The sequence below is a fragment of the Saccopteryx bilineata genome, chromosome 3, assembly GCF_036850765.1.
Source record: "Saccopteryx bilineata isolate mSacBil1 chromosome 3, mSacBil1_pri_phased_curated, whole genome shotgun sequence".
Lineage (NCBI taxonomy): Eukaryota > Metazoa > Chordata > Mammalia > Chiroptera > Emballonuridae > Saccopteryx > Saccopteryx bilineata.
The window spans coordinates 302,890,627-302,918,617 of NC_089492.1; the positions used below are offsets into that span (position 1 = coordinate 302,890,627).

The following is a 27,991-nucleotide window of genomic DNA, read 5'->3' on the forward strand; positions in this document are numbered from 1 at the left end:
GGTCCAAGCTGGTGAGCTTTTGCTCAAACCAGATGAGCCCTTGCTCAAGCTGGTGACCTTGGGATCTCAAACCTGGGTACTCAGCATCCCAGGCTGACACTCTATCCACTGTGCCATCGCTCAGACATGCTCAAGCCATTTTCTTTCTTTTTTTTTTTTTTGCATTTTTCTGAAGCTGGAAACAGGGAGAGACAGTCAGACAGACTCCCGCATGCGCCCGACCGGGATCCACCCGGCACGCCCACCAGGGGGCGACGCTCTGCCCACCAGGGGGCGATGCTCTGCCCATCCTGGGCGTCGCCATGTTGCGACCCTCCTGGGTGTCGCCATGTTGCCACCAGAGCCACTCTAGCGCCTGGGGCAGAGGCCACAGAGCCATCCCCAGCGCCCGGGCCATCTTTGCTCCAATGGAGCCTTGGCTGCGGGAGGGGAAGAGAGAGACAGAGAGGAAGGCGCGGCGGAGGGGTGGAGAAGCAAATGGGCGCTTCTCCTATGTGCCCTGGCCGGGAATTGAACCCGGGTCCTCCGCACGCTAGGCCGACGCTCTACCGCTGAGCCAACCGGCCAGGGCTCAAGCCATTTTCTTAAGGTCACAGTTTACAAACCAGGATTCATTCAGGAGCAGCCTGAGTGAGTGTTATTTAACCAAGGGCTATGGAGTGTTTGCTGGGCATTCTTCTCAGTGGAAGGGGCAGGCAGGGTGAAGAATGGTTAAAGCAGAGTCCTGGAAGGCCTATAAGTCTGTTATTCAAATAAGAATAGTAATATTTGTTATTCTAAATAATAACAGAACCCATAGTGCCTGACCAGGCGGTGGCGCAGTGGATAGAGCATCGGACTGGGATGCGGAGGACCCAGGTTTGAGACCCAGAGGTCGCCAGCTTGAGCATGGGCTCATCTGGTTTGAACAAAAGCCCACCAGCTTGAGCCCAAGGTCGCTGGCTTCAGCAAGGGGTTACTAGGTCTACTGAAGGCCCGTGGTCAAGGCACATATGAGAAAGCAATCAATGAACAACTAAGGTGTTGCAACGAAAAACTAATGATTGATGCTTCTTATCTCTCTCCATTCCTGTCTGTCTGTCCCTATCTATCCCTCTCTCTAACTCTGTCTCTGTAAAAAAAAAAAAAGGGGGGGGGAGGCCACATATTAAACTTGACAAACGCCTGATCTGTGGTGGCACAGTAGAAAAAGCCTCAACCTGGAATGCTGAGGTCACCAGTTTGAGACCCTGGGCTTGACCAGTCATTGCAAAAGTTATAGTTGATGCTTCGGCTCTTCCTCACCCCCACCCACCTCGCCTTTCTCTCTCCTCTCTCTCAAATTAATAAATAACATCTTAAATAATTATTTAATTAAATAAATAAACCTGACAAGCTCAGGGGAGGCCTGCCTAGCGGGCCATACAAACTCAGAAACCGAAAGTAACCACAAACATTCCTAACTAAGATTGTCATGGCATACTCATGGCCTAGGCCTGTGGCTTCCTTGACAAAGGTCAAACTTTACCCTAACTGAGCCTGTCTATTGTCTTTGTGCATCTTAGATAACATACCTTGGAGATATGTTTGTCATTCAAAATTGGAGGGACAATTGGCTGTGCACCTGTCTTGTGTGAGATGTGCCTTCCTCAAACTTGGTTACGGCACATAACCCATCTGACCTGAAAAGAAAGAAGAGATAACATACCTTTGAAAGATCAGAGTGACCTTCTTTCCTAGACTCCTCAGGGCACAGCCTCCCACCGGAACACGGACCCTTCATTGTTATCTTGGTCAATAACATGTGCTGTCATATTTGTCTATCTATCTATTTATTTATTTATTTTTATTTATTCATTTTTAGAGAGGAGAGAGAGAGGGAGAGAGAGAGAAAGAGAGGAAAAGAGAGGACAGACAGAGAGAGAGGAGGAGGGAGGAGCTGGAAGCATCAACTCCCATATGTGCCTTGACCAGGCAAGCCCAGGGTTTTGAAAGATCTTTTTTTTTAAACTTTATTTATTTATTCATTTTAGAGAGGAGAGAGAGAGAGAAAGAGAGAGAGAGAGAGAGAAGGGAGGAGCAGAAAGCATCAACTCCCATATGTGCCTTGACCAAACAAGCCCAGGGTTTTGAACCAGCGACCTCAGAGTTCCAGGTCGAAGCTTTATCCACTGCGCCACCACAGGTCAGGCAAGCCCAGGGTTTTGAACAGGCAACCTCAGCATTTCCAGGTCGACATTTTATCCACTGCACCACCACAGGTCAGGCTGTCATGTTTATTTATAACATTTCTGTACCCACCAATGTAAAAAAATAATGTGTTTGTTCATTTTTCCTTTTATCCAACTCAGAGATTTTCTTGTTTAGCTCTCTCCCCCCTCCCTAAACTACCACTGGTGGTTTTTGTATACTCCCTTTATGCCCTGTTGTTGATCAAATAAGTTTGTAAATGTGATGTATATGTTTGCTCACTTATAGTTTGCATTGGGTGTGGGGGACAGGCTGTAAGCAGGCAGGGTTGTTACTGATAGATACGTGAATTCCAAACTGCCCTCTTGATGTTCCGCTTATCTGTCAGACCTCACCCTTACTGGACTATTGACCCTGAGACAGAGGAATTCCAAAAAGTTGACAACCCGCCCCAAGGAGGGGCTCCGGACATACCAGGACTTTTGGTTCAACACCCACATGCTTGAAGCCCCCCAAGGAGGAGCATTCCAGACATACCAGGACTTTTGCCTCAGTATCCCCTCAGGCTCTCCCAAACACTATATAACTCGCCCCTAGTCTGTAACCGGTGTTCTTCTCCCCCAGGAGGAGTGCCCGGCAGGGTTCCTTTCTTCCTTTCAATAAAGCCTGTTACTCTGGTCTTTCGGACTCCCATGGATTCCAACAGTTACAGCCTAAAGCTCAGTGTTTTTTTTGTTTGTTTGTTTGTTTGTTTGTTTATTTATTTATTCATTTTAGAGAGAAGTGGGAGAGAGAGAGAGAGAGGAGAGAAGGAGCTGGAAGCGTCAACTCCCATATGTGCCTTGACCAGGCAAGCCCAGGGTTTCGAACCGGCAACCTCAGCATTTCCAGGCCGACGCTTTATCCACTGCGCCACCACAGATCAGGCTCAGTGTTTTTTTTGTTGTTGGTGTTTTTTTACAGTGACAGAGAGAGTCAGAGAGAGGGATAGATAGGGACAGACAGACAGAAATGAAGAGAGATGAGAAGCATCAATCATTAGTTTTTCATTGCAACACCTTAGTTGTTCATTGATTGCTTTCTCATATGTGCCTTGACCATGAGGCTGCAGCACACCGAGTAACCCCTTGCTTGAGCCAGCAACCTTGGGTCCAAGCTGGTGAGCTTTGCTCAAACCAGATGAGCCCACTCAAGCTGGTGACCACGAGGTCTTGAACCTGGGTCCTCCGCATCTCAATCCGATACTCTATCCCAGGGGTCCCCAAACTTTTTACACAGGGGGCCAGTTCACTGTCCCTCAGACCATTGGGGGGCCGGACTATAAAAAAAACTATGAACAAATCTCTATGCACACTGCACATATCTTATTTTAAAGTAAAAAAAACAAAACGGGAACAAATACAATATTTAAAATAAAGAACAAGTAAATTTAAATCAACAAATTGACCAATATTTCAATGGGAACTATGCTCCTCTCACTGACCACCAATGAAAGAGATGCCCCTTCCAGAAGTGCTGCGGGGGCCAGATAAATGGCTGCAGGGGGCCGCATGCGGCCCGCGGGCCATAGTTTGGGGACCCCTGCTCTATCCAATGCGCCACCACCTGGTCTCCTAAGGCTTAGTTTTAAGACTAAGCTTTTCCCACACCCTTGACTGTTGCTTGATGTAGAGTGTTGTACTCTCATGAGGAATCCTATTTATCCCTCAGATAAGTGACTTTGTATCAGAGACTTCCTTGTTTGTATTTTGAATTAAAGGTTTTGATTTCTTTTTGTTTTTAATTTTTTTAAAGATTTTATTTATTCATTATAGATAGGGGGGAGAGAGAGAGAGAAAGAGAGAGAGAGAGAGAGAAGGGGGAGGAGCAAGAAACATCAACTCCCATATGTGCCTTGACCAGGCAAGTGCAGGGTTTTGAACCGGCAACCTCAGCGTTTCCAGTTTGACGCTTTATCCACTGCGCCAACACAGGTCAGGCCAAGGTTTTGATTTCTACACTATAAAATGGGGCAGAAGAGCCCATGCTGGTGGAGAGCAGAGAAAGGCCACGTGGAGAAGAGGAGAAGCAGCCAAGATGGCAGAGTGCTGAAGGAGAAGCCAGTTTGTGCAGAGAGAAGGAGATGGGGAACAGAGGTGAATAAGGCTGGTGAGCTTAAAAACTTTTTTTTTTTTTTTTTACAGAGACAGAGAGAATTTGAGAGAGGGATAGATAGGGACAGACAGACAGGAACGGAGAGAGATGAGAAGCATCAATCATCAGTTTTTCATTGCGACACCTTAGTTGTTCATTAATTGCTTTCTCATATGTGCCTTAACCGTGGGCCTTCAGCAGATGGAGTAACCCCTTGCTCAAGCCAGCGACCTTGGGTCCAAGCTGATGAGCCTTGCTCAAACAAAATGAGCCCACACTCAAGCTGGCGACCTTGGGTCCTCCGAACTTGGGTCCTCCGTATCCCAGTCCAACGCTCTATCCGCTGCGCCACCGCCTGGTCAGGCAAGCTTAAAACCTTTAATTCTAGCCCTGGCTGATTGGCTAAGTGGTAGAGCGTTGGCCTGGCGTGCAAGAGTCCCGGGTTTGATTCCCGGCCAGGGCACACAGGAGAAGCGCCCATCTGCTTCTCCACCCCTCCCCCCTCCTTCCTCTCTGTCTCTCTCTTCCCCTCCCGCAGCCGAGGCTCCATTGAAGCAAAGATGGCCCGGGTGCTGAGGATGGCTCTGTGGCCTCTGCCTCAGGCACTGGAATGGCTCTGAATGCAACAGAGCAATGCCCCAGATGGACAGAGCATCGCCCCCTGGTGGGCATGCCGGGTGGATCCCGGTCGGGCGCATGTGGGAGTCTGACTGCCTCCCTGTTTCCAGCTTCGGAAAAATGCAAAAAAACCCCAAACCAAACCAAAGCAAAAAACCTTTGATTCTAGGAAACTCAGATAAGTCAGTGGCTTTGGGAGCCCTGAATGGAAAGGGAAGTGTTTTACCCTGTGTGTATTTCTTGCCCACCGGGTGCAAGCTATGATTAAAGCTAATGGCCCACCAGTTCCTGGCTCTGTTGTTTCATTACCATCTGTCCGAATCTAATGAGAACCTGCATGGGCCAGGCAGCTGTGATGGTGGCCGTGACTACTGGCCTTACACCTGTCCTCTCCTTTGATTCTTTTTTTTTTAATTTTTTTATTATTTTTTTTATTTTTTATGTATTCATTTTAGAGAGGAGAGAGAGGAGAGAGAGAAACAGGGGGGAGGAGCTGGAAGCATCAACTCCCACATGTGCCCTTACCAGGCAAGCCCAGGGTTTCAAACCGGCGACCTCAGCATTTCCAGGTCGACGCTTTATCCACTGCGCCACCACAGGTCAGGCTAAAATTTTTTTAATTCATTTTAGAGAGGAGAGAGAAAGGGAGAGAGAGAGAGACAGAGAGGGAGAGAGAGAGGAGAGAGAGACAAAGAGAGAAGGTGGGGAGGAGCTGGAAGCATCAACTCCCATATGTGCCTTGACCAGGCAAGCCCAGGGTTTTGAACCGGCGACCTCAGCATTTCCAGGTCGACGCTTTATCCACTGCGCCACCACAGGTCAGGCTGATTCTTTTTTTTTTTTTTTTTTCATTTTTCTAAAGCTGGAAACAGGGAGAAACAGTCAGACAGACTCCCGCATGCGCCCGACCGGGATCCACCCGGCACGCCCACCAGGGGCAACGCTCTGCCCACCAGGGGGCGATGCTCTGCCCATCCTGGGCGTCGCCATGTTGCAACCAGAGCCACTCTAGCACCTGGGGCAGAGGCCACAGAGCCATCCCCAGCGCCCGGGCCATCTTTGCTCCAATGGAGCCTTGGCTGCGGGAGGGGAAGAGAGAGACAGAGAGGAAAGCGCGGCGGAGGGGTGGAGAAGCAAATGGGCGCTTCTCCTGTGTGCCCTGGCCGGGAATCGAACCCGGGACCTCCGCACGCTAGCCCAACGCTCTACCGCTGAGCCAACCGGCCAGGGCGCTGATTCTTTTTTTTAAATTACAGATGACATACAATATTATATTATTTTCAGGTGTACGACATAGTGATCATTCATATAACTTACAAAGTGAACCACTTGATAAATCTAGTATGTATCCAGCACCATCCATAGTTATTACAATATTAGTATAGTTCTTAGAATATTATTATTACAATATAATTACATTGTTATCACAATATAATTGACTATATTCCCTATGCTATTCTTTTGATTCTCATGAATAAAACAAACTGTAAAATGGCCATTTGTCAAAACATTCTCTCAACCAATTTAGATTTTGCTTCTTGGTAAGTGTCAGTTTGGCTCAAATACACTTTTTTTTTTTTTCTTTATTCATTTTTAGAGAGGAGAGAGAGAGGGAGAGAGAGAAGGGGGGAGGAGCTGGAAGCATCAACTCCCATATGTGCCTTGACCAGGCAAGCGCAGGGTTTCGAACCGGCGACCTCAGCATTTCTAGGTCGACGCGTTATCCACTTTGCCACCACAGGTCAGGCTCAAATACATTTTTTTTTAAAAAGCAAATTGCCCTGGCCAGTTGGCTCAGCGGTAGAGCGTCGGCCTAGCGTGCGGAGGACCCGGGTTCGATTCCTGGCCAGGGCACACAGGAGAAGCGCCCATTTGCTTCTCCACCCCTCCGCCGTGCTTTCCTCTCTGTCTCTCTCTTCCCCTCCCGCAGCCAAGGCTCCATTGGAGCAAAGATGGCCCGGGCGCTGGGGATGGCTCTGTGGCCTCTGCCTCAGGCGCTAGAGTGGCTCTGGTCGCAACATGGCGATGCCCAGGATGGGCAGAGCATTGCCCCCTGGTGGGCAGAGCATCGCCCCATGGTGGGCGTGCCGGGTGGATCCCGGTCGGGCGCATGCGGGAGTCTGTCTGACTGTCTCTCCCCGTTTCCAGCTTCAGAAAAATGAAAAAAAAAAAAAAAAAAAAGCAAATTAACTGTATTTAACAATTTATGGGGTTATGTCTATGATCCCACGCTCAAGCCAGGCAACCCTGCACTCAAGCCAGTTGAGCCCACGCTCAAGCTGGTGACCTTGGGGTTTCAAACCTGGGTCCTCAGCGCCCCAGGTCAAGGCTCTATCCATGGCGCCACTGCCTGGTCAGACATTCTGTTATCTTTTTTTTTTACAGAAACAGAGAGAGAGTCAGAGAGAAGGAGAAACAGGGACAGATAGACAGGAACGGAGAGATGAGAAGCATCTATCATTAGTTTTTCGTTGCACATTGCGACACCTTAGTTGTTAATTGATCACTTTCTCACATGTGCCTTGACTGTGGGCCTTCAGTGGACCGAGTAACCCCTCGCTCGAGCCAGCAACCTTGGGTCCAAGTTGGTGAGCTTTTGTTCAAATCAGATGAGCCTGCGCTCAAGCTGGCAACCTCGGAGTCTCGAACCTGGGTCCTCGGCATCCCAGTCCTACGGTCTATCCACTGCACCACCACCTGGTCAGGGTTTTTTTTTTTTTTTTTTTTTAATAGAGACAGAGAGTCAGAGAGAGGGATAGACAGGGACAGACAGACAGGAACGGAGAGATGAGAAGCATCAATATTAGTTTTTCGTTGAGCACTGCGACACCTTAGTTGTTCATTGATTGCTTTCTCATAAAGGCCTTGACCATGGGCCTTCAACAGACCGAGTAACCCCTTGCTCGAGCCAGCAACCTTGGGTCCAAGTTGGTGAGCTTTTGTTCAAACCAGATGAGTCCACGTTCAAGCTGACGACCTCGGGGTCTCAAACCTGGGTCCTCGGCATTCTAGTCTGACGCTCTATCCACTGCGCCACCGCCTGGTCAGGCTCTGTTATCTTTTTAAAATTTTTTTATTGATTGATTTTAGAGAAAGAAGAAAGCAGAGAGAAAGAAAGATCTATTTATTGTTCCACTTATTTATGCATTTGTTGGCTGATTCTTGTATGTGCCCTGATCAGGAATCAAACCTGCAACCTTGGCGTATAAGGGCTATGAATGATCTAACCACTGAGCTAGCTGGCCAGGGCTCTGTTATCTTTTTTATTCAAACACAGAATAAAAGAAAAGAAATTGGAAAAATGCTGAAACCTACACTCTCCTTGGAAATTCACAGTGCAGCATCTTAGTGTCCTGCAGGGTCTGAGGAGGAGAAAAAAAGTCAAACCTGTGTGACTTTATTTTCCACATTCTCTTTAGAAATACAGAAATATTTTTTTTTTTTTTCTTTTTTACAGGGACAGAGAGAGTGTCAGAGAGAGGGATAGATAGGGACAGACAGACAGGAATGGAGAGAGATGAGAAGCATCAATCATCAGTTTTTCGTTGTGACACCTTAGTTGTTCATTGATTGCTTTCTCATGCGGGCCTTCAGCAGACCCAGTAACTCCTTGCTCGAGCCAGCGACCTTTGGTCTAAGCTGGTGAGCTTTGCTCAAACCAGATGAACTCGCGCTCAAGCTGGTGACCTCGGGGTCTCGAACCTGGGTCCTCCGCATCCCAGTCCAACACTCTATCCACTGTGCCAGTGCCTGGTCAGGTCAGGCAGAACTTACCAGTGTTTGATTGGCCCACTTTATAGAAGAAAATGGCCCTGGCTGGGCAGTTCAGTTGGTTAGAGCATGGTCTCATACTACCAGGTTGATGGTTCCACCCCATTTCAGGACACATACAATAGTCAACCAATGAATGCATAAATAAATGGAACAAGAAATCGATGTTTTCCCTATCCTTTCCTCTCTAAAATCAATAAATGAAAATTAAAGAAATAAAAGGAGAAAATGAAGCATAGAAGATATTAAAGAAATCCGGTAGCTGGCCAATTGGCATTGGGTTTTGAACACAGGACCCTAGCACTAAAGCGTTCTTTGTCACAAAATACAGGCGTCGCAACTTCTTCTCCCCTTATTGGTCAGAAAAGAAAAGATTGTATTGGCCAGACAGCCTCTCAGCCTCGTCTGAGATGGGCTCGGTCGGAGCGCCCCCTCGTGGCCGGCGTGGGAAAGCGCATCTCTGGTTAATGCCATTTTTGTGTTTGTGACGTCCATTTGGATTGAGGTCAAATTTGGTTTACTGATCTGCATCCATAAAGTCTTTTGTAGGTATTCTCACCGCCAGTGGACCACTCCGTCTCCTGTACCACCTCAAGTCTGTTGGAGCCCACAGTCTTTGACGTTCCACCTCCCAAAACATTCACCCTGCGAACACTTCCCTACACCCCACTGCCTCCCCTTTCTGGGCTATGGTGTCCCACCTGGATGACAAATTAGCGTCCTATGCTCTTGGCTCACCCTACATCCACTCCATCCTCCCTGGGATATTTTTCTCAAGCTAGACCAGAGTGTTCTTTTCAAAACACCAGTAATTATCCTGATATAAATTCAGCTAAAGGTGCTTTAATGGTCCCCAGTGTCCTTGAAAAACTGAATTTGTACCAACACTGGCAGGGACCTAAATAACCTGTCCCTGTAATTTTTCCATTGTAATTTCTCTGTCTCGCTCCCTCATTAGACTTCAGCTATGCTGGCTCTTTTATTTCTTTTCTGAACAAAGGACATCAACGTATGATTTTCTCTGCCTGGAATGCTTTTTGCTAGCTAATCACAAGGCAAAAAACCTCTCTGCATTTCTTAAAATGCATATGTGATTTACTCAAGAAAAAAAAATTTCCCTGACAATACTAAATCCCCCTATTCTTTGGCACAACAGACCACATTTTCTTTTTTCTTTTTAGAAGGGGCAGACAGGGACAGACAGACAGGAAAGGAGAGAAATGAGAATCATCAATCCTTTGTTGTGATTCCTTAGTTCATTGATTGCTTTCTCGTATGTGCCTTGACCAGGGACCTCCAGCTGAATGAGCGACCCTCGCTCAAGCCAGCAACCTTGGACTCAGGCCAGCAACCATGGGGTCATGTCTATGGACCCATGCTCAAGTCAGCAACCCAGTGCTCAAGCTAGATGACCCCATGCTCAAGCCAGTGACCTTGGGTAGACCACACTTTCTTAAATGCTCAGAAGTGCCTATTAGTTATTGCTCTCTCTCTCTCTCTCTCTCTCTTTTTAAAGGAATCAGATGTTATAAAATGGCCAAGAACATACCAGGTATACTAAGTCTGAACCAGTCCCTGATGTATGTCACCACCAACTGGCAGAAAATAGGAGCATAGTGAAATGTACTAAGAATGTGCAACCAGCAACATCCAGAGTGTGAGAGACTCTTACTGCTCCAGTGGTTCTACAACATAGCTTACAATGGAGGGAATATAATATTCAGAAGAGTCTGGCGGATTGAGAAGCATCAGAAAAGAAAGAAGTATTATTTCTATATTGTACAGACTGGCTTAAATTTATTATTTTTTAAATTCATTTTTAGAAAGGAGAGGGAGAGAGAGAGAGAGACAGAGAGAGAGACAGAAAGAGGGGGAGAGGAGCTGGAAGTATCAACTCCCATATGTGCCTTGACCAGGCAAGCCCAGGGTTTCGAACCGGCAACCTCAGCATTTCCAAGTCGACGCTTATCCACTGCACCACCACAGGTTAGGCCGTATATGACTTCTTTATTTTTATTTATTTTTTTACTTTTTGACAGAGACAGAGAGAGAGTCAGAGAGAGGGACAGACAGACAGGAAGGAAGAAAAATGAGAAGCATCAATTTTTTGTCACAGTTCCTTAGTTGTTCACAGATTGCTTTCTCATATGTGCCTTAATGGGGGGGGGGGGCTACAGCAGACCAAGTAACCCCTTGCTCAAGCCAGAGACCTTGGACCAAAGGTGGTGAGCTTTGCTCAAATTAGATGAACCCACACTCAAGCTAGCAAACTTGGAGTCTCAAACTTGGGTCCTCCGCGTCCCAGTCCCACACTCTAACCACTGTACCACCACCTGGTTAGGCAGGCCAGCAACCTTTGGACTCAAGCTAGCGACCATGGAGTCACATGTATGTTCCCATGCTCAAGCCAGCAACCCTACACTCAAGCTGGTGAAACCCACGCTCAAGCCAGTGACCTCAGGGTTTTGAACCTGGGTCCTCCACATCTCAGTCTGATGCTCTACTGCGCCACTGCCTGGTTAGGCTATGACTTCTTTATTGCATGCTCATCAGTCTCTACAGTGTGTCCGTAAAGTCATGGTGCACTTTTTTTTTTTTTATTAATTTTTAGAGAGAGAGGAGAGAGAGAGAGAGAAGGGGAGGGAGGAGCAGGAAGCATCAACTCCCATATGTGCCTTGACCGGGCAAGCCCAAGGTTTCGAACCGGCAACCTCAGTGTTCCAGGTCGACGCTTTATCCCACTGCGCCACCACAGGTCAGGCTCATGGTGCACTTTTGACTGGTCACAGGAAAGCAACAAAAGATGATAGAAATGTGAAATCTGCACCAAATAAAAGGAAAACCCTCCCAGTTTCTGTAGGATGATGTGGCAGCATGTGTGCATGCCAGTCAAGATATTGACGGTACAGGGGAAAGTTCAGTGTGTTTTGTGGCTCGCTAAATTCGAATCTGTGACCAAAGTGCAACGTAAATATCGGCGCGTTTATAACGAAGCGCCACCACATAGGAATAACATTACTCGGTGGGATAAGCAGTTGAAGGAAACCGGCAGTTTGGTGGAGAAACCCCGTTCTGGTAAGCCATCAGTCAGTGATGAGTCTGTAGAGGCTATACGGGATAGCTACCTAAGGAGCCCTAAATAGTCTGTGTGTGAGCCCACATTGAACTGCACTGAATAGTTATGAAACTGGAAGAGTTTTCCTTTTATTTGGTGCAGATTTCGCATTTCTATCGTTTTTTGTTCCTTTCCTGTGACCTGTCAAAAGTGCACCATGACTTTACGGACACACTGTATATATCCTATGATGTACTTCTGTATCCTACTTGGTCCATAAAATCTTTGAAAGACATATTATTCTTTTTTTCTTTTTTTTTTTTTTGTATTTTTCTGAAGCTGGAAATGGGGAGGCAGTCAGACAGACTTCCGCATGCACCTGACCGGGATCCACCCAGCATGCCCACCAGGGGGCGATGCTCTGCCCATCTTCGGGCGTCACTCTGCAGCAATCAGAGCCATTATAGCGCCTGAGGCGGAAGCCACAGAGCCATCTTCAGTGCCCGGGCAAACTTTGCTCCAATGGAGCCTTGGCTGCGGGAGGGGAAGAGAGAGACAGAGAGGAAGGAGAGGGGGGAGGGGTGGAGAAGCAGATGGGCACTTCTCCTTTGTGCCCTGACCGGGAATTGAACCCAGGACTCCTGCACGCCAGGCCGGTGCTCTACCACTGAGCCAACCAGCCAGGGCCTTTAAATTTTTATAAATTTATTAATTTTTCATAAGACAAGAAGGTGGAGAGAGAGAAAGAGAGAGAAATAGAAACGTCAATCTGTTCTTTTTTTTTTTTTTTTTTTTCCGAAGTTGGAAACGGGGAGGCAGTCAGACAGACTCCCGCATGCACCCGACCAGGATCCACCCGGCACGCCCACCAGGGGGTGATGCTCTGCCCATCTGGGGCGTTGCTCTGTTGCGACCAGAGCCATTCTAGTGCCTGAGGCAGAGGCCACAGAGCGATCCCCAGCGCCCGGGCCAACTTTGTTCCAATGGAGCCTTGGCTGCGGGAGGGGAAGACAGAGACAGAGAGGAAGGAGAGGAGGAGGGGTGGAGAAGCAGATGGGCGCTTCTCCTGTGTGCCCTGGCTGGGAATCGAACCAGGGACTCCTGCACGCCAGGCCGACGTTCTACCACTACATCAATCTGTTCTTATATGTGCCCTGACTGGGGTTGGAACCATCAACCTCTGAGCTTCGGGATGATGCTCTAACCAACTGAACTATCTGGCCAGGGTGAAGACATTTTTTTTTTTTTTTTTTTAATTTATATAAAGAGGGATAGATAGGGACAGACAGACGGGAACGAAGAGAGGTAAGAAGCATCAATCATCAGTTTTTCGTTGCGACACCTTAGCTGTTCATTGATTGCTTTCTCATATGTGCCTTGACCGTGGGCCTTCAGCAGACCAAGCAACCCCTTGCTCGAACCAGAGACCTTGGGTCCAAGCTGGTGAGCTTTTTGCTCAAGCCAGATGAGCCCGCGCTCAAGCTGGCAACCTTGGGGTCTCGAACCTGGGTCCTTCCACATTCCAGTCCGATGCTCTATCTACTGCACCACCTCCTGGTCAGGCAAGACATAGTATTCTTGAGTAGGACAGTGTTTGACAAGGAGCATTGCTCAAAAACATTTTTCTCAATCAGTTCACTGAAAGGTGACTGATGAGCCCTGGCTGAATAGCTCAGCTGGATAGAGCATTATTCCAATATGCAAAGGTTCTGGGTTTGACCCCGGGTCAGGGCACAGACAGGGACAGATCAATGTTTCTGTCTCTCTCCCTTCCTCTTTTTTTTTTAAAAAATTAATAAATAAAATATTTTTGAAAAATAAAGAGTGGCTGCCTGACTAGGCTGTGGTGCAGTGGATAAAGCGTCGGACTGGGACGTGGAGGACCCAGGTTCGAAACCCCAAGGTCGCTGGTTTGAGCGCAGGCTCATCTGGTTTGAGCACAGCTCATCAGTTTGAGACCAAGGTCCTTGGCTTGAGCAAGGGGTCACTTGATCTGCTGTAGACCCCCAGTCAAGGCACATATGAGAAAGCAATCAATGAACAACTAAGGTGCCTCAAAAAAGAATTGATGCGGCCCTGGCTGGTTGGCTCAGTGGTAGAGCATCAGCCTGGCGTGCAGGAATCCCGGGTTCAATTCCCAGCCAGGGCACACAGGAGAAGCGCCCATCTGCTTCTCCACCCCCCCCTCCTTCCTCTCTGTCTCTCTCTTCCCCTCTCGCAGCCAAGCCTCCATTGGAGCAAAGTTGGCCCGGGCGCTGAGGATGGCTCTATGGCCTCTGCCTCAGGTGCTAGAATGGCTCTGGATGCAACAGAGCAACAGCCCAGATGGGCAGAGCATCGACCCCTGGTGGGCATGCCGGGTGGATCCTGGTCAGGCGCATGTGATAGTCTGTCTGACTGCCTCCCCGTTTCCAACTTCAGAAAAATACAAAAAATAAAAATAAAAAATTGCCTGACCAGGCAGTGGCGCAGTGGATAGAGCGTTGGACTGGAATGCAGAGGACCCAGGTTAAAGACCACGAGCATGCCAACTTAAGCGCGGGCTCATCTGGTTTGAGGAAAAAAAAGCCCACCAGCTTGAACCCAAGGTCGCTGGCTCCAGCAAGGGGTTACTCGGTCTGCTGAAGGCCCATGGTCAAGGCACATATGAGAAAGCAATCAATGAACAACTAAGGTGTTGCAACGCGCAAGGAAAAACTAATGATTGATGCTTCTCATCTCTCTCCGTTCCATTCCTGTCTGTCCCTGTCTATACCTCTCTCTGACTCACTCTCTGTCTCTGTAAAAAAATAAAATAAAATAAAAAAATAAAAAAAAATTAAAAAAATTAAAAATTGATGCTTCTCATCTCTCTTCCTTCCTGTCTGTTCCTCTCTCTGTCTCTGTCTCTGTCACACACATACACACACAAATAAGTCTAGGTTTGGTGGTTTGTGCCAAGTGTTTCTGCATGTGGGTTATTATTATTATTTTTTTTAATTTTTATTTATTCATTTTTTTTTTTTTAGAGAGGAGAGGGAGAGACAGAGAGAGAGAAGGGGGGGGGGAGAGGAGCTGGAAGCATCAACTCCCATATGTGCCTTGACCAGGCAAGCCCAGGGTTTTGAACCGGCGACCTCAGCATTTCCAGGTCGACGTGTTTTTTTTTGTTTGTTTGTTTTTTGTTTTTTCATTTTTCTGAAGCTGGAAATGGGGAGAGACAGTCAGACAGACTCCCTCATGCGCCCGACCGGGATCCACCCGGCACGCCCACCAGGGGGCGATGCTCTGCCCACCAGGGGGCGATGCTCTGCCCATCCTGGGCGTCGCCATATTGCGACCAGAGCCACTCTAGCGCCTGAGGCAGAGGCCACAGAGCCATCCCCAGCGCCCTGGCCATCTTTGCTCCAATGGAGCCTTGGCTGCGGGAGGAGAAGAGAGAGACAGAGAGGAAAGTGCGGCGGAGGGGTGGAGAAGCAAATGGGCGCTTCTCCTGTGTGCCCTGGCCGGTAGGTCGACGTTTTATCCACTGCGCCACCACAGGTCAGGCTGGGTTATTATTTTTTAAAGACTTTATTTATTTACTTTAGAGAGGGGAAGAGAGCAGTGGTAGTCAACCTGGTCCCTACCACCCACTAGTGGGCGTTCCAGCTTCTATGGTGGGCGGTAGCGGAGCAACCAAACTATAAATAAAAAGATAGATTTAACTATGGTAAGTTGTTTTATAAAGATTTATTCTGGCCCTGGCTGGTTGGCTCAGTGGTAGAGCGTTGGCCTGGCGTGCGGGAGTCCTGGGTTCGATTCCTGGCCAGGGCACACAGGAGAAGCGCCCATCTGCTTCTCCACCCCTCCCCCTTTCCTTCCTCTCTGTCTCTCTCTTCCCCTCCCGCAGCCAAGGCTCCATTGGAGCAAAAGTTTGCCCGGGCGCTGAGGATGGCTCTGTGGCCTCTGCCTCAGGCACTAGAATGGCTCTGATTGTGGCAGAGCAAAGCCCCAAGATGGGCAGAGCATCGCCCCCTGGTGGGCATGCCAGGTGGATCCTGGTCGGGCACATGCGGGAGTCTGACTGCCTCCCCGTTTCCAACTTCAGAAAAACAAAAAAAACAAAAAACATACAACAACAAAAAAAGATTTATTCTGCCAAACTTAGCAAAAATCCAGCATAAAGTACTTGGTAAGTAATTATTATTATATGCTTTAACCTGCTGTAACTCTGCTTTATAAATTTTATAAGTAAAGTTACTTCCCTACTTTATAAATCACCATTACTGTGGAACCGGTAGGGGGTTAGAAAATTTTACTACTAACAGAGATACAAAAGTAGGCGGTAGGTATCTGGAAGAGAGAGAACGGGAGGAAGAGAAGCAGGAAATATCAATTCCCATATCTGCCTTGACTAGGGAAACCCAGGGTTTTGAACTGGGGACCTCAGCATTCCAAGTCGACGCTTTATCCACTACACCATCACAGGTCAGGCACACATTTGGGGTATTTGATCATGTCATATCTGGCCTGTCCATCCTTCCCCAGTGAGCTCAGATGCTCTGGGGTATCTCCTTCCCCAAACCAGGGGTGCCTCTTACATTGACATGGCGTTGCCTTTCTCTGCTGCATCCTCAAGTCTCCCAGCAAACCAAGCTGCTGGCTGCATGAGACCAAATAGCATTCATCTTAATCTCCTCTAGTCTCTGTGTAGCATGCACAAGGCTTCTTAATTACGTGTGTTGGGTGAATTAACAAATATTAGAGACTTTAAGCTCCCCTTTTCCCGGTTGGGGCCTGGGGTGTGCTCCACATTTGAGTGCCTCTGGCCATGTATGTGCACATTCAGGAAAACTGAGAAGTATGTGGAGGATTCAGAATGTGTCACGGGCAGCCACCGCCACAGTGGTATGCAGAATATTTTGAGCTGTAAACACTGAAGGCTAAGAAGGCTCAGGAGGAAACTTTGACCTTTCTCACTTTCTGCTTAAAAGCATTTAAAGTAGAATACCTGCGCCAGGAAGGGAGATCACCACAGATAAGTATAGTTTAGTATAAACTAGTGTGTGATAGGAAAGAATCCAGCAAGGTGGCTTTGGTCAAAGTTCTCCTTGTGTGCCATTGTTTCAAGATGGCCAGCAAACATTTTACTAAACGTTAACTCTTTTCATCCCTTATAAATGGCCTTATGTCCCTGAAACACCTAGATCCCTGCTTCTCCCTCCTTCTAGAAGGCCGTATTTACCTATGTTGCCTCCTGATTTTGGAATTTTCACACTTATGTGAATTTCCTATACATATGTATTAAAACTAGTTTCTCCTGTTAATCTGCTTGTGTCTTTTTTTTTTTTTTTTTTCAGAGACAGAGAGAGAGAGTCAGAGAAAGGGATAGATAGACAGGAAGGGAGAGAGATGAGAAGCACCAATCATCAGTTTTTCCTTGCGATACCTTAGTTGTTCATTGATTGCTTTCTCACATGTACCTTGACCACGGGCCTTCAGCAGACCGAGTAACCCCATGCTCCAGCCAGTGACCTTGGGTCCAAGCTGGTGAGCTTTTTTTTTTTTTTTTTCTCAAGGCAAATGAGCCCCACCCCGCCGCCGGCACAGTGGATAAGGTGTCAACCTGGAAGGCTGAGGTCGCTGGTTCGAAACCCTGGGCTTGCCTGGTCAAGGCACATATGGGAGTTGATGCTTCCTGCTCTTCCCTTCTCTCTCTCTCTCTCTCTTCTCTCTCTGAAATGAATAAATGAAGTCTTTAAAAAATTTTTAAAAAAAAGAATTCTGGAACTTGAGGTCACAACGATGTGCATGCGCTTAACACTACCAAATACTCCACTTTTTAAAAGTGTTCAGATGCACCCCGGCAGGGTAGTTCAGTTGGTTATTGCATTATCTCTGATATGACAAATTTGTGGGTTCCATTCAGGATCTGGGCACATCGAGGAATCAACCAATGAATGACTAAATAAGTGAAACAATGAATCAATGTCTCCCCCCCCTCTAATAAATGAATAAATAAAATGGTTCATATGGGAAATTTTATATTCTAGGTATCTTATGACAGTTTAAAAAATCTCAGAGCAGCCTGATCAGGCGGTGGTGCAGTGGATAGAGCACCAGACTGGGACGCGGAGGACCCAAGTTTGAGACCCCGAGGTCCCCAGTTTGTGCGCGGGCTCATCGGGTTTGACCAAGGCTCACCAGCTTGAGCCCAAGGTCGCTGGCTCAAGCAAGGGGTCACTCGGTCTGCTGTAGCCCCCCAGTCAAGGCACACATGAGAAATAAATCAATGAACAACTAAGGAACCGCAACGAAGAATTGATGTTTTTCATGTCTCTCTTTTCCTGTCTGTCTGTCCCTATCTGTCCTTCTCTCTGACTCTCTCAGTCTCTGCCCCCCCCCCCCCCCCAATCTCAGAGCACTGCCTTTCAAAACAGAAGCCTCAGGGTCTGATAGCTTCACAGCGTTGGCGCCTGGCCCCGCCCACGTCGTCCGGCCTACCGGCGGGAAGTCGTCTTTTCTGTGTTTCCAGCCCTAGTTTCAGAGATAGTTATCAGCTCCAGCTCCACCTATCTGAACTCAAACTCGCGGACTGCGAGCCAGTGATCGAGGGTCCGCTCCCACAGTCTGGTAAGTCCGGGGGACCCTTCTTCTGTAGGAGACAAGGCGCGATCAGATATTCCCAGACACCTCGGTCTTTCAAGCGCGTGCGGTTAAGTTGCTCAGGCTCCCCTTCAAAGGTAGAAAAGACCCATTTTCCAGATGAAACAAGGAACCCGGAGCCGCGTGTGTGTGTGAACAGGGGTGGGGGTGGGTGAGACCGGAGGAGTGTCCATAGGCTCTGAGGCTGGTTGTTTGGATTCCTGTACAAAGAAAAGGTTATTTATGCAGGGTTTTACGAGGGATGGGTCCTTGATCTCGGGTTCTTATATGGGCTGATTTTTTTTCTTTTTTCTTTTTTTTGACAGAGACAGAGAGAGTCAGAGGGAGGGACAGATAGGGACAGACAGAGAGGAAGGGAGAGAGATGAGAAACATCAGTTCTTCGTTGCAGCACCTTAGTTGTTCACCGATTGCTTTCTCCTATGTGCCTTGAGGGGGGGGGGAGCTACAGCAGAGCAAGTGACCCCTTGCTCAAGCCAGCGATCCTGGGGTCATGTCTATGATCCGACGCTCAAACCAGCGACTCCTCGCTAAAGCTGGTGAGCCCGCGCTCAAGCCTGTGAACTCCGGGTTTCAAACCTGGGTCCTTTGCATCCCAGTCCATCGCTCCATCCACGGTGCCACCGCCTGGTCAAGCTGTGTTGATTTCTTACACCCCACAAGTGTATGAAGCTGGGTGACTGTTACTACAATCAACAGTTTTTAAAAAGAAGAGTGGTAAAATACACGTAAAATGTACAGTAATAACTGTCAACTCTATTGTTATTGGCAGTATTAAAAACCTAGTTGTGCTCGCTTCGGGAGCACATATACTAAAATCGGAACGATACAGAGAAAATTAGCATGGCTTCTGCACAAGGATGACACGCAAATTCGTGAAGCGTTCCATATTTAAAAAAAACAAACAAACAGCCTGACCTGTGGTGGCGCAGTGGATAAAGCGTGGACCTGGAAATGCTGAGGTCGCAGGTTCAAAACCCTGGGCTTGCCTGGTCAAGGCACATATGGGAGTTGATGCTTCCTGCTCCTCCCCCCTTCTCTCTCTCTTCTCTCTCTCTCTCCTTTCTAAAATGAGTAAATAAATAAAAAATTTTAAAACCAACCAACAAACAAATAAACAAACAGAACCTAGTTGTGGTAGAATAGCCTGGCCTGTGGTGATGTAGGGGGTAGAGTCTGGTCTTGGAATGCTGAGGTGCCGGTTCAAAGGTCAAGGCACTTACCAGAAGCAATGATAAGGAGTTGATGCTTCACATTCCTCCCCCACCCTTTCTTTCTTGCTCTCTAAAATCAATAAACAAAAAATATTTTTAAAAGAAAAAATTTAGCCTGACCAGGCGGTGGCGCAGTGGATAGAGCGTCGGACTGGGATGCGGAAGTACCCAGGTTCGAGACCCCAGAGGTCGCGCGCGGGCTCATCTGGCTTGAGCAAAGAGCTCGCCAGCTTGGACCCAAGGTCGCTGGCTCCAGCAGGGGGTTACTCGGTCTGCTGAAGGCCCGTGGTCAAGGCACGTGTGAGAAAGCAATCAATGAACAACTAAGAAGTCGCAAGGCGCAACGAGAAACTGATGATTGATGCTTCTCATCTCTCTCTGTTCCTGTCTGTCTGTCCCTGTCTATCTCTGCCTCTAAAAAAAAAAAAAAAAAGAAAAAAAGAAAAAATTTAAAAGTTGTGGTAGAATATACATAATGTAAAATTGATAATCCTTTCTTTCTTTCCCAAGATTTTTAAAAAGATTTTATTTATTCGTTTTAGAGAGGAGAGGGAGAGAGAGAGAGAGAGAGAGAAAGATTCCAGGTTGATGCTTTATCCACTGCACCACCACAGGTCAGGTCTTAAAGATTTTATTTATTGATTTTACGAGGGGCTGGAGGACAAGCAATAAGCACCAACTCATAGTTGCTTCACTTTAGTTGTTCATTGGTTGCCTATCGTATGTGTCTTGACCTGGCAAGCTCAGGATTTCAAATCGGTGACCTCAGAGTTCCAGGTTGACACTTGACCCACTATGCCATCATAAGCTAGGCAAAATTGATTATCTAAAATAAAAAAAATATATTGATTTTTAGAGAGAGAGAGAGAAACATCCATTTGTTGCTCCACTTATTTACCGGTTGATTTTTGTATGGGTCCTGATTGGGGGATTGAATTTACAATCTTGGCCTATCTGGACAACAAACACTCCAACCAACTAAGATGTCCAGCCAGGGCATCTTAACTATTTTTTTTCATCTTAACTATTTTTTTTAAAAATTTATTCCTTTATAGAGGGAAGAGAATGAGAGAGAGAAAGAGAAAGGGGGTGGAGCAGGAAGCATCAACTCCCATATGTGCCTTGACCAGCCAAGCCCAGGGTTTCAAACCAGTAACCTCAGCGTTCCAGGTAGATGCTTTATCCACTGCGCCACCACAGGTCAAGCTTAACTATTTTTTTTTTTTAATTTTTAAAAATTTATTCATTTTTAGAGAGGAAAGAGAGAAGGGGGAAGGAACAGGAAGCATCAACTCCCATATGTGCCTTGACCAGGCAAGCCTGGGGTTTTGAACCGGCGACCTCAGCGTTCCAGGTCGACACTTTATCCACTGCGCCACCACAGGTCAGGGCAGGCCATCTTAACTATTTTTTTTTTCTTTTTCTTTTATTTATTTATTTATTTATTTATTTATTTTTGTGACAGAGAGAGTCAGAGAGTGGGACAGACAGGAAGGGAGAGAGATGAGAAACATCAATTCCTTGTTTTGTTTTGTTTTTTTTTTTACAGAGACAGAAAGAGAGTCAGAGAGAGGGATAGACAGGGACAGACAGATGAGAAGCATCAATCATTAGTTTTTTGTTGTGCATTGCGACACCTTAGTTGTTCATTGATTGCTTTCTCATATGTGCCTTGACCGTGGGCCTTCAGCAGACCGAGTAACCCCTTGCTCGTGCCAGCGACCTTGGGTCCAAGCTGGTGAGCTTTGCTCAAACCAGATGAGCCCGTGCTCAAGCTGGCGACCTTGGGGTCTCGAACCTGGGTCCTTCCGCATCCCAGTCCCACGCTCTATCCACTGCGCCACCGCCTGATCAGGCCATCTTAACTATTTTTAAGTGTACAATTCAGTACTGTTAAGTGTATTGACATTGTTGGGCACCAATCTCGACTCTTACTCATTTTACAAAACGGAAACTCCATATCTATTTATTTTTTATTTTTTATTCAGAAACAGAGAGAGAGAGTCAGAGGGATAGATAGGGACAGACAGACAGGAACAGAGAGAGATAAGAAGCATCAATCATCAGTTTTTTGTTGGGACACCCTAGTTGTTCTTTTTTTTTTTTTAATTTTATTATTCATTTTAGAGAGGAGAGAGAAAGGGAGAGAGAGAGAGATAGAGAGGGAAGAAGAGAGAGAGGAGAGAGAGACAGAGAGAAGGTGGGGAGGAGCTGGAAGCATCAACTCCCATATGTGTCTTGACCAGGAAAGCCCAGGGTTTTGAACCGGCGACCTCAGCATTTCCAGGTCAACACTTAATCCATTGCGCCACCACAGGTCAGGCCCTAGTTGTTCATTGATTGCTTTTTCATATTGCCTTGACCGCGGGTCTTCCACAGACTGAGTAACCCCTTGCTCGAACAGTAACGCTCCATTACTTCTCTCAGCCCCTACAACCACCATTTTTACGGTTTTTGGTGGGTTTTTTTTTTTTTTTCTTCTTAAAATTTTTAAATTACAATTCACATTCAATTTATATTAGTTTCAGGTACACAGCACAGTGATTAGACATTTACATAACTTATGAAGTGATCCCTCTGATAAGCTGGTTCCTCCCCCACTCCCCTAGCACTGCACAGTTATTACAATATTACTGACTTTTTCCTGTGCTGCACTTTACACCCCTGTGACTGTTCTAAGACTGCGACCTGCACTTCTCAATCCCTCTACCTTCTTCACCCAGCCCCCCACCATGCTCCTTTCTGTTTGTGACTAAGCAATTCAGAGAAGTAGGATCGGACCATACTTGTCTTTTTGTGATGGGTTTATTTCACTTAGCATACTGTCCTCAAGGTTCATTAAATGTAGCCTGTGACAAAATTTCCCCCCTTTAAAAGGATTTTTCCTGCCTGACCAGGCAGTGGGGCAGTGGATAGAGCATTGTACAGGAATGCCGAGGACCCAGGTTCGAGACCCCGAGGTCGCCAGCTTGAGCGCAGGCTCATCTGGTTTGAGCAAAGCTCACCAGCTTGGACCCAAGGTCACTGGCTCGAGCAAGGGGTTACTCGGTCTGCTGAAGGCCCATGGTCAAGGCATGTATGAAAAAGCAATCAATGAACAACTAAGGTGTCGCAAGGAAAAACTAATGATTGATGCTTCTCATCTCTCTTCGTTCCTGTCTGTCTGTCCCTATCTATCCCTCTCTGTGACTCTCTCTCTGTCTCTGTATAAAAAAAAAAAGGTTTTTTCCTGCCCCTGCCGAGGGTTGTGGTGTAGACATTCCAGGCCTTAAATAAGTAGGAGATAAGGTCCTGTTATTTCTGATCGGGATTCAATAGTAGGCCTCCCTCCCTTATGGCCACTGGACGGCCATTTTGGTTTGATGCTTTCTCTGAGCTGGCCTAGAATCTCTCCCTACAAATTCCATCTCTTTCTACCCCAGCTCCAAATGCCAAACCCATTTCACCCCAAAACAAAGACAAAAAACCCAGGAAAGCTGTCGAGTTTCAGGGTCTGTGGTTGGGAAATATGTGGCCTGTGAACTGTCTTTTTTTTTTTTTTTTTTTTTTTTTTACAGGGACAGAGAGTCAGAGAGAGGAATAGACAGACAGGAATGGAGAGAGATGAGAAGCATCAATCATCAGTTTTTCTTTGTGACACCTTAGTTGTTCATTGATTGCTTTCTCATATGTGCCTTGACCGCGGGCCTTCAGCAGACCGAGTAACCCCTTGCTCGAGCCAGTGACTTTGGGTCCAAGCTGGTGAGCTTTTGCTCAAATCAGATGAGCCTGCACTCAAGCTGGCGACCTTGGGGTCTCGAACCTGGGTCCTTCCACATCCCAGTCTGACATTCTATCCACTGCGCCACCGCCTAGTCAGGCCTGTAAGTTGTCTTATTGCCGAGCCTTATGGGCACCTATCCAGGATGGGAGGAAATAATAATAAGCAGCTTTTCCTCTGTTTCACAGAGGGAGAGAGGGCAGAGTGGTCTGTAGCTTGTGAAGAATCAGACAGCTGATACAGGGTAGAGCTGGATTTGAACCTGGGTAATATGGCTTCAAAAATCAGCCTTCTTTCCTGACCTGTGGAGGCACAGTGGCTAAAGTGTCAACCTGGAATGTTGAGGTAGCCAGTTTGAAACCCCCAGCTTGCCCGGTAAAGGCACATAGAGAAGCAACTATGAGATGCTTCCTGCTCTCCCCCCTGCCTTTCTCTTACTCTCTCTCTCCTCTAAAATCAATGAATAAAATCTGAGGCCTGACCTGTGGTGGCGCAGTGGATAAAGCGTCGACCTGGAAATGCTGAGGTCACCGGTTCGAAACCCTGGGCTTGCCTGGTCAAGGCACATATGGGAGTTGATGCTTCCAGCTCCTCCCCCCTGTCTCTCTCTCTCTCTCTCTCTCTGACTCCCTCTCTCTCCTCTCTAAAATGAATAAATAATAAAAAAATTATTTAAAAAATAAAAATAAAATAAAATCTGAAAAAAATAAAATCAGTCCTCTTATCCATACCACTCATATCAATTGAGCAAATACTGTGTGCTTTGTACTGGAAGCTTTTCCTTCTCTCTTCAAACAACCTTTCCAGTAATGTTGAAATGTAATAAAAGTCTTATTTACATTTTTTTTTTGTGTGTGTGTGTGTGTTTGACAGAGACAGAGAGACAGAGAGAGGGACAGATAGGGATAGAAAGACAGGAAGGGAGAGAGATGAGAAGCATCAATTCTTCATTGCGACACCTTAGTTGTTCACTGATTGCTTTCTCATATATGCCCTGACCGGGGGGGGGGGGCAGCTACAGCAGACCAAGTGACCCCTTGCTCAAGCCAGCGACCTTGGGCTCAAGCTGGTGAGCTTTGATCCAACCAGAGGAGCCTGCACTCAAGCCGGCCACCTCGGGGTTTCGAACCTGGGTTCTCCATGTCCCAGTCCAACGCTTTATCCACTGCGCCATCGCATGGTCAGGCAAGTCTTATTTACATTTGAAGAAATCAAAACTCAGACATGAATGACCTATCCAATATATTCTTTTACCATCACCCTTTGGAATTGGTCTTCTATGGCCAAGGGTGGATGGACATGCTTGATGGCTTTCAGTCTTGTTTTCTCTGCAGACCTAAGCCTCAAGGTCATCCAGGATGCTGTTTCAACATGTTCGTCAATTTGGTCAGAAGCTGGTTCGCCGTCGGCCTCTGGAGCTGAAGGAGAGGTCTGAGAACCATCTGGCCCGTTGCCTGAGCACCTTAGATCTGGTGGCCTTAGGTGTGGGCAGCACCCTGGGCGCTGGCGTGTACATCCTGGCTGGTGAAGTAGCCAAGGACAAAGCTGGCCCAGCGATTGTTCTGTGCTTCCTGGTGGCTGCTCTGACTTCTGTGTTGTCTGGGCTCTGCTATGCAGAATTTGGGGCCCGAGTACCATGCTCCGGTTCTGCGTATCTCTACAGCTACATCACGGTGGGACAATTGTGTGCCTTTGTCACTGGATGGACCCTCATACTCTCCTATGTCATTGGTGAGATGATGGGGCCAGTGCAGGGAAAACAAGGGACTCAGATCAGGAAAATAGGAGGGGGGATTGGGGTCTTCACCCTCATTCATGGACACTTTGTGTTATCCACCTTGTGGGAAGACGTGAAGAATAGTGTCAGGAAAACCTCCAAACTTCATTCTAGTTAACTCTGTCTTACTCCCCTTAGGTGATTGAAACAAGAACGAGAAAGTAATGAGAACAGTAGGAATTGGGGAAGAAATGTGTTCCCCAGGGCTCACTCCCTCACCTCTGAGAGGTCTTTGCTCAGCTGTTGGCCTCAGGGGTTTTCTGCTGACTATCTAACTTAAAATTTCAACTCTTATCTCACAGCTCTCTAGGTCCCACTTCATTTTCTTTCTTCTTCTTCTTTTTTTTGTTTACTTTTCTGACGTGAGAAGCAGGGAGGCAGACAGACTCCTGTATGCGCCCAACTGGGATCCACCCGGCATGCCCACTAGGGGGTGATGCTCTGCCCATCTGGGCTGTTGCTCCACTGCAATCGGAACCATTCTAGCACCTGAGGTGGAGGCCATGGAGCCATTCTCAGCGCCAGGGCCAACTTTGCTCCAATAGAGCCTTGGCTGCAGGAGGAGAAGAGAGAGAGAGAAAGGAGAAGGGGAAAGGTGGAGAAGCAGATGGGCACTTCTCCTGTGTGCCCTGGCTGGGAATTGAACCCGAGACTTCCACATGCCCAGCCGATGCTCTACTACTGAGCCAACCAGCCAGGGCTTCTGTTTTCTTTCTTATTGATTGACTGATTGATTTTAGAAAGGGAGTAGAGAAAGAGAAACATCAATCCATTGCTTCACTCATTAAGCATTCATTCGTTGATTCTTGTATGGGCTCTGACTTGGAATCGAATCTGCAACCTTGGTGTATCGGGATGAAGCTATAACCAACTGAGCTACCTGGCCAGGGTAGGAGGCCAGGGTTCTTTGTTCTCTTTTCTTGCATAACATTGATTTCTTTCTAATATATTAAATAGTTTACCTGTTTTGTGAAACATCTGTGTCTGCTCTCCCCACCCCATGAAAAGAAGAAACTCTTTTGAGATTAGGTATTTTGTATCTTTGCTTTCCCCAAAAATATATCTCAGGGTGCCTGGCGGGGGTGCAGACTGTTTGCCAATGAATGTGACTTCTTCTGCCCTGCAGGGAGCGCCAGTGTGGCCAGGGCCTGGAGTTCCGCCGTCGACAGCCTGACCGGGAACCGCATCTCTCAGGTGCTGCAGGGCAGTGTGTCTCTGCATGTGCCCCACCTGGCCAAGTACCTTGACTTTCTCTCGCTGGGCCTGGTGCTGCTGCTCACCGGTGAGGCAGGGGTCAGGGACAGGATGGGATGAGTCGGGTAGGGAGGGGAGCTGAGATGGGAAAGTCTTGGAGGTGGCAAAAGGGTGGGTGGGAGGAATTTGAGGCCAAGAAAGGAGGATTTGTGGTAGGAGAGACAGGAAAGCAAGAGGTAGGTCATTGTTTCCCACCCTTGGAACTCGGCATTTAATTTTTTTTTTTAATTTTTATTTTATTTATTCATTTTTAGAGAGGACAGAGAGAGGGAGAGAGAGAGACAGAGAGGGAGAGAGAGGAGAGAGAGAAGGGGGGAGGAGCTGGAAGCATCAACTCCCATATGTGCCTTGACCAGGCAAGCCCAGGGTTTTGAACCGGCGACCTCAGCATTTCCAGGTCGACGCTTTATCCACTGTGCCACCACAGGTCAGGCCCAGCATTTTATTTTATTTTTTTATTTATTTATTTATTTTTTCCAGCATTTTATTTTATTATTTTATTTTTTTGTGTGTGGAGTGATCCTTGTCAGCTATTGAGTGAATCTAGAATGATCTAGTCACTAGTGGTGTCCACCCCCTCAAATAGGACAATCAGAATTATCTCCAGACATTGTCAAATGTCCCTTGGGGGTCAAAGTCACCTCCAGCTGAGAACTATTGACCTAAACAAACAAGTTTCTTCCTCTGTACTAAGACTAAAGTCTTTAAAAATTATTTCATTTAACTTTAAAAAAAAATTGAGGTGAAATTTACAGAATATAAAATTATTTCCTCCAGTGCCTGACCAGGCGGTGGTGCAGTGGATAGAGCGTCCGACTGGGATGTGGAGGACCCAGGTTCGAGACCCCGAGGTCGCCAGCTTGAGCGCAGGCTCATCTGGTTTGAGCAAGGCTCACCAGCTTGAACCCAAGGTCGCTGGCTCAAGCAAAGGGGTCACTCGGTCTGCTGTAGCCCTCCCCTGGTCAAGGCATATATGAGAAAGCAATCAATGAACAACTAAGGAGCCACAACGAAGAATGGATGTTTCTCATCTCTCTCCCTTCCTGTCTGTCTGTCCCTATCTGTCCCTCTCTTTGACTCTCTGTCTCTGCCACACACAAAAAAATTATTTCCTCCAGCTTTATTGAGATATAATTAACATATAACATCGTGTATGTTTAACTCTTTGAGTAGTACGAACATTGATGTATGTCCTCGTGCCTCCTGACCATCCAGATAACAAAAATTTTTTTAAAATATATTTTTATTTTTTATTTATTCATTTTAGAGAGGAGAGGGAGAGACAGAGACAGAGAGAGAGAGAGGAGAGACAGAGAGAGAGAAGGGGGGAGGAGCTGGAAGCATCAACTCCCATATGTACCTTGACCAGGCAAGCCCAGGGTTTCGAACCGGCGACCTCAGCATTTCCAGGTCGACGCTTTATCCACTGCGCCACCACAGGTCAGGCCGATAACAAAAATTTTTATTTTACAAATATGTAAGGTGCCTGACCAGGTGGTGGCGCAGTGGATAGAGCGTTGGACTGGGATGCGGAGGACCCAGGTTCGAGACCCCAAGGTTGCCAGCTTGAGCACGGTCTTATCTGGTTTGAGCAAAGCTCACCAGCTTGGACCG

General features: G+C 47.2%; 1 protein-coding gene and 2 non-coding genes across 3 annotated transcripts in view; all 3 read left to right on the forward strand.

Annotated features, from left to right (window-relative positions):
* Positions 1-1,560: 1,560 nt before the first annotated feature.
* Positions 1,561-1,662, forward strand: LOC136332460 (small nucleolar RNA U13). The gene has a single exon (XR_010730718.1). It is a non-coding gene; the product is annotated as a small nucleolar RNA U13 (small nucleolar RNA).
* Positions 1,663-19,160: 17,498 nt separating this feature from the next.
* On the forward strand, positions 19,161-19,267 carry LOC136332670 (U6 spliceosomal RNA). The gene has a single exon (XR_010730836.1). It is a non-coding gene; the product is annotated as a U6 spliceosomal RNA (small nuclear RNA).
* Positions 19,268-24,704: 5,437 nt separating this feature from the next.
* Positions 24,705-27,991, forward strand: part of LOC136330148 (cationic amino acid transporter 3-like) — a 9,556-nt gene continuing 6,269 nt past the window's right edge. Inside the window, exons 1-2 of the mRNA XM_066266653.1 lie at positions 24,705-25,077; positions 26,250-26,405. Coding sequence (XP_066122750.1) covers positions 24,705-25,077; positions 26,250-26,405 — 529 coding nt within the window. The remainder of the gene's footprint in view (positions 25,078-26,249; positions 26,406-27,991) is intronic.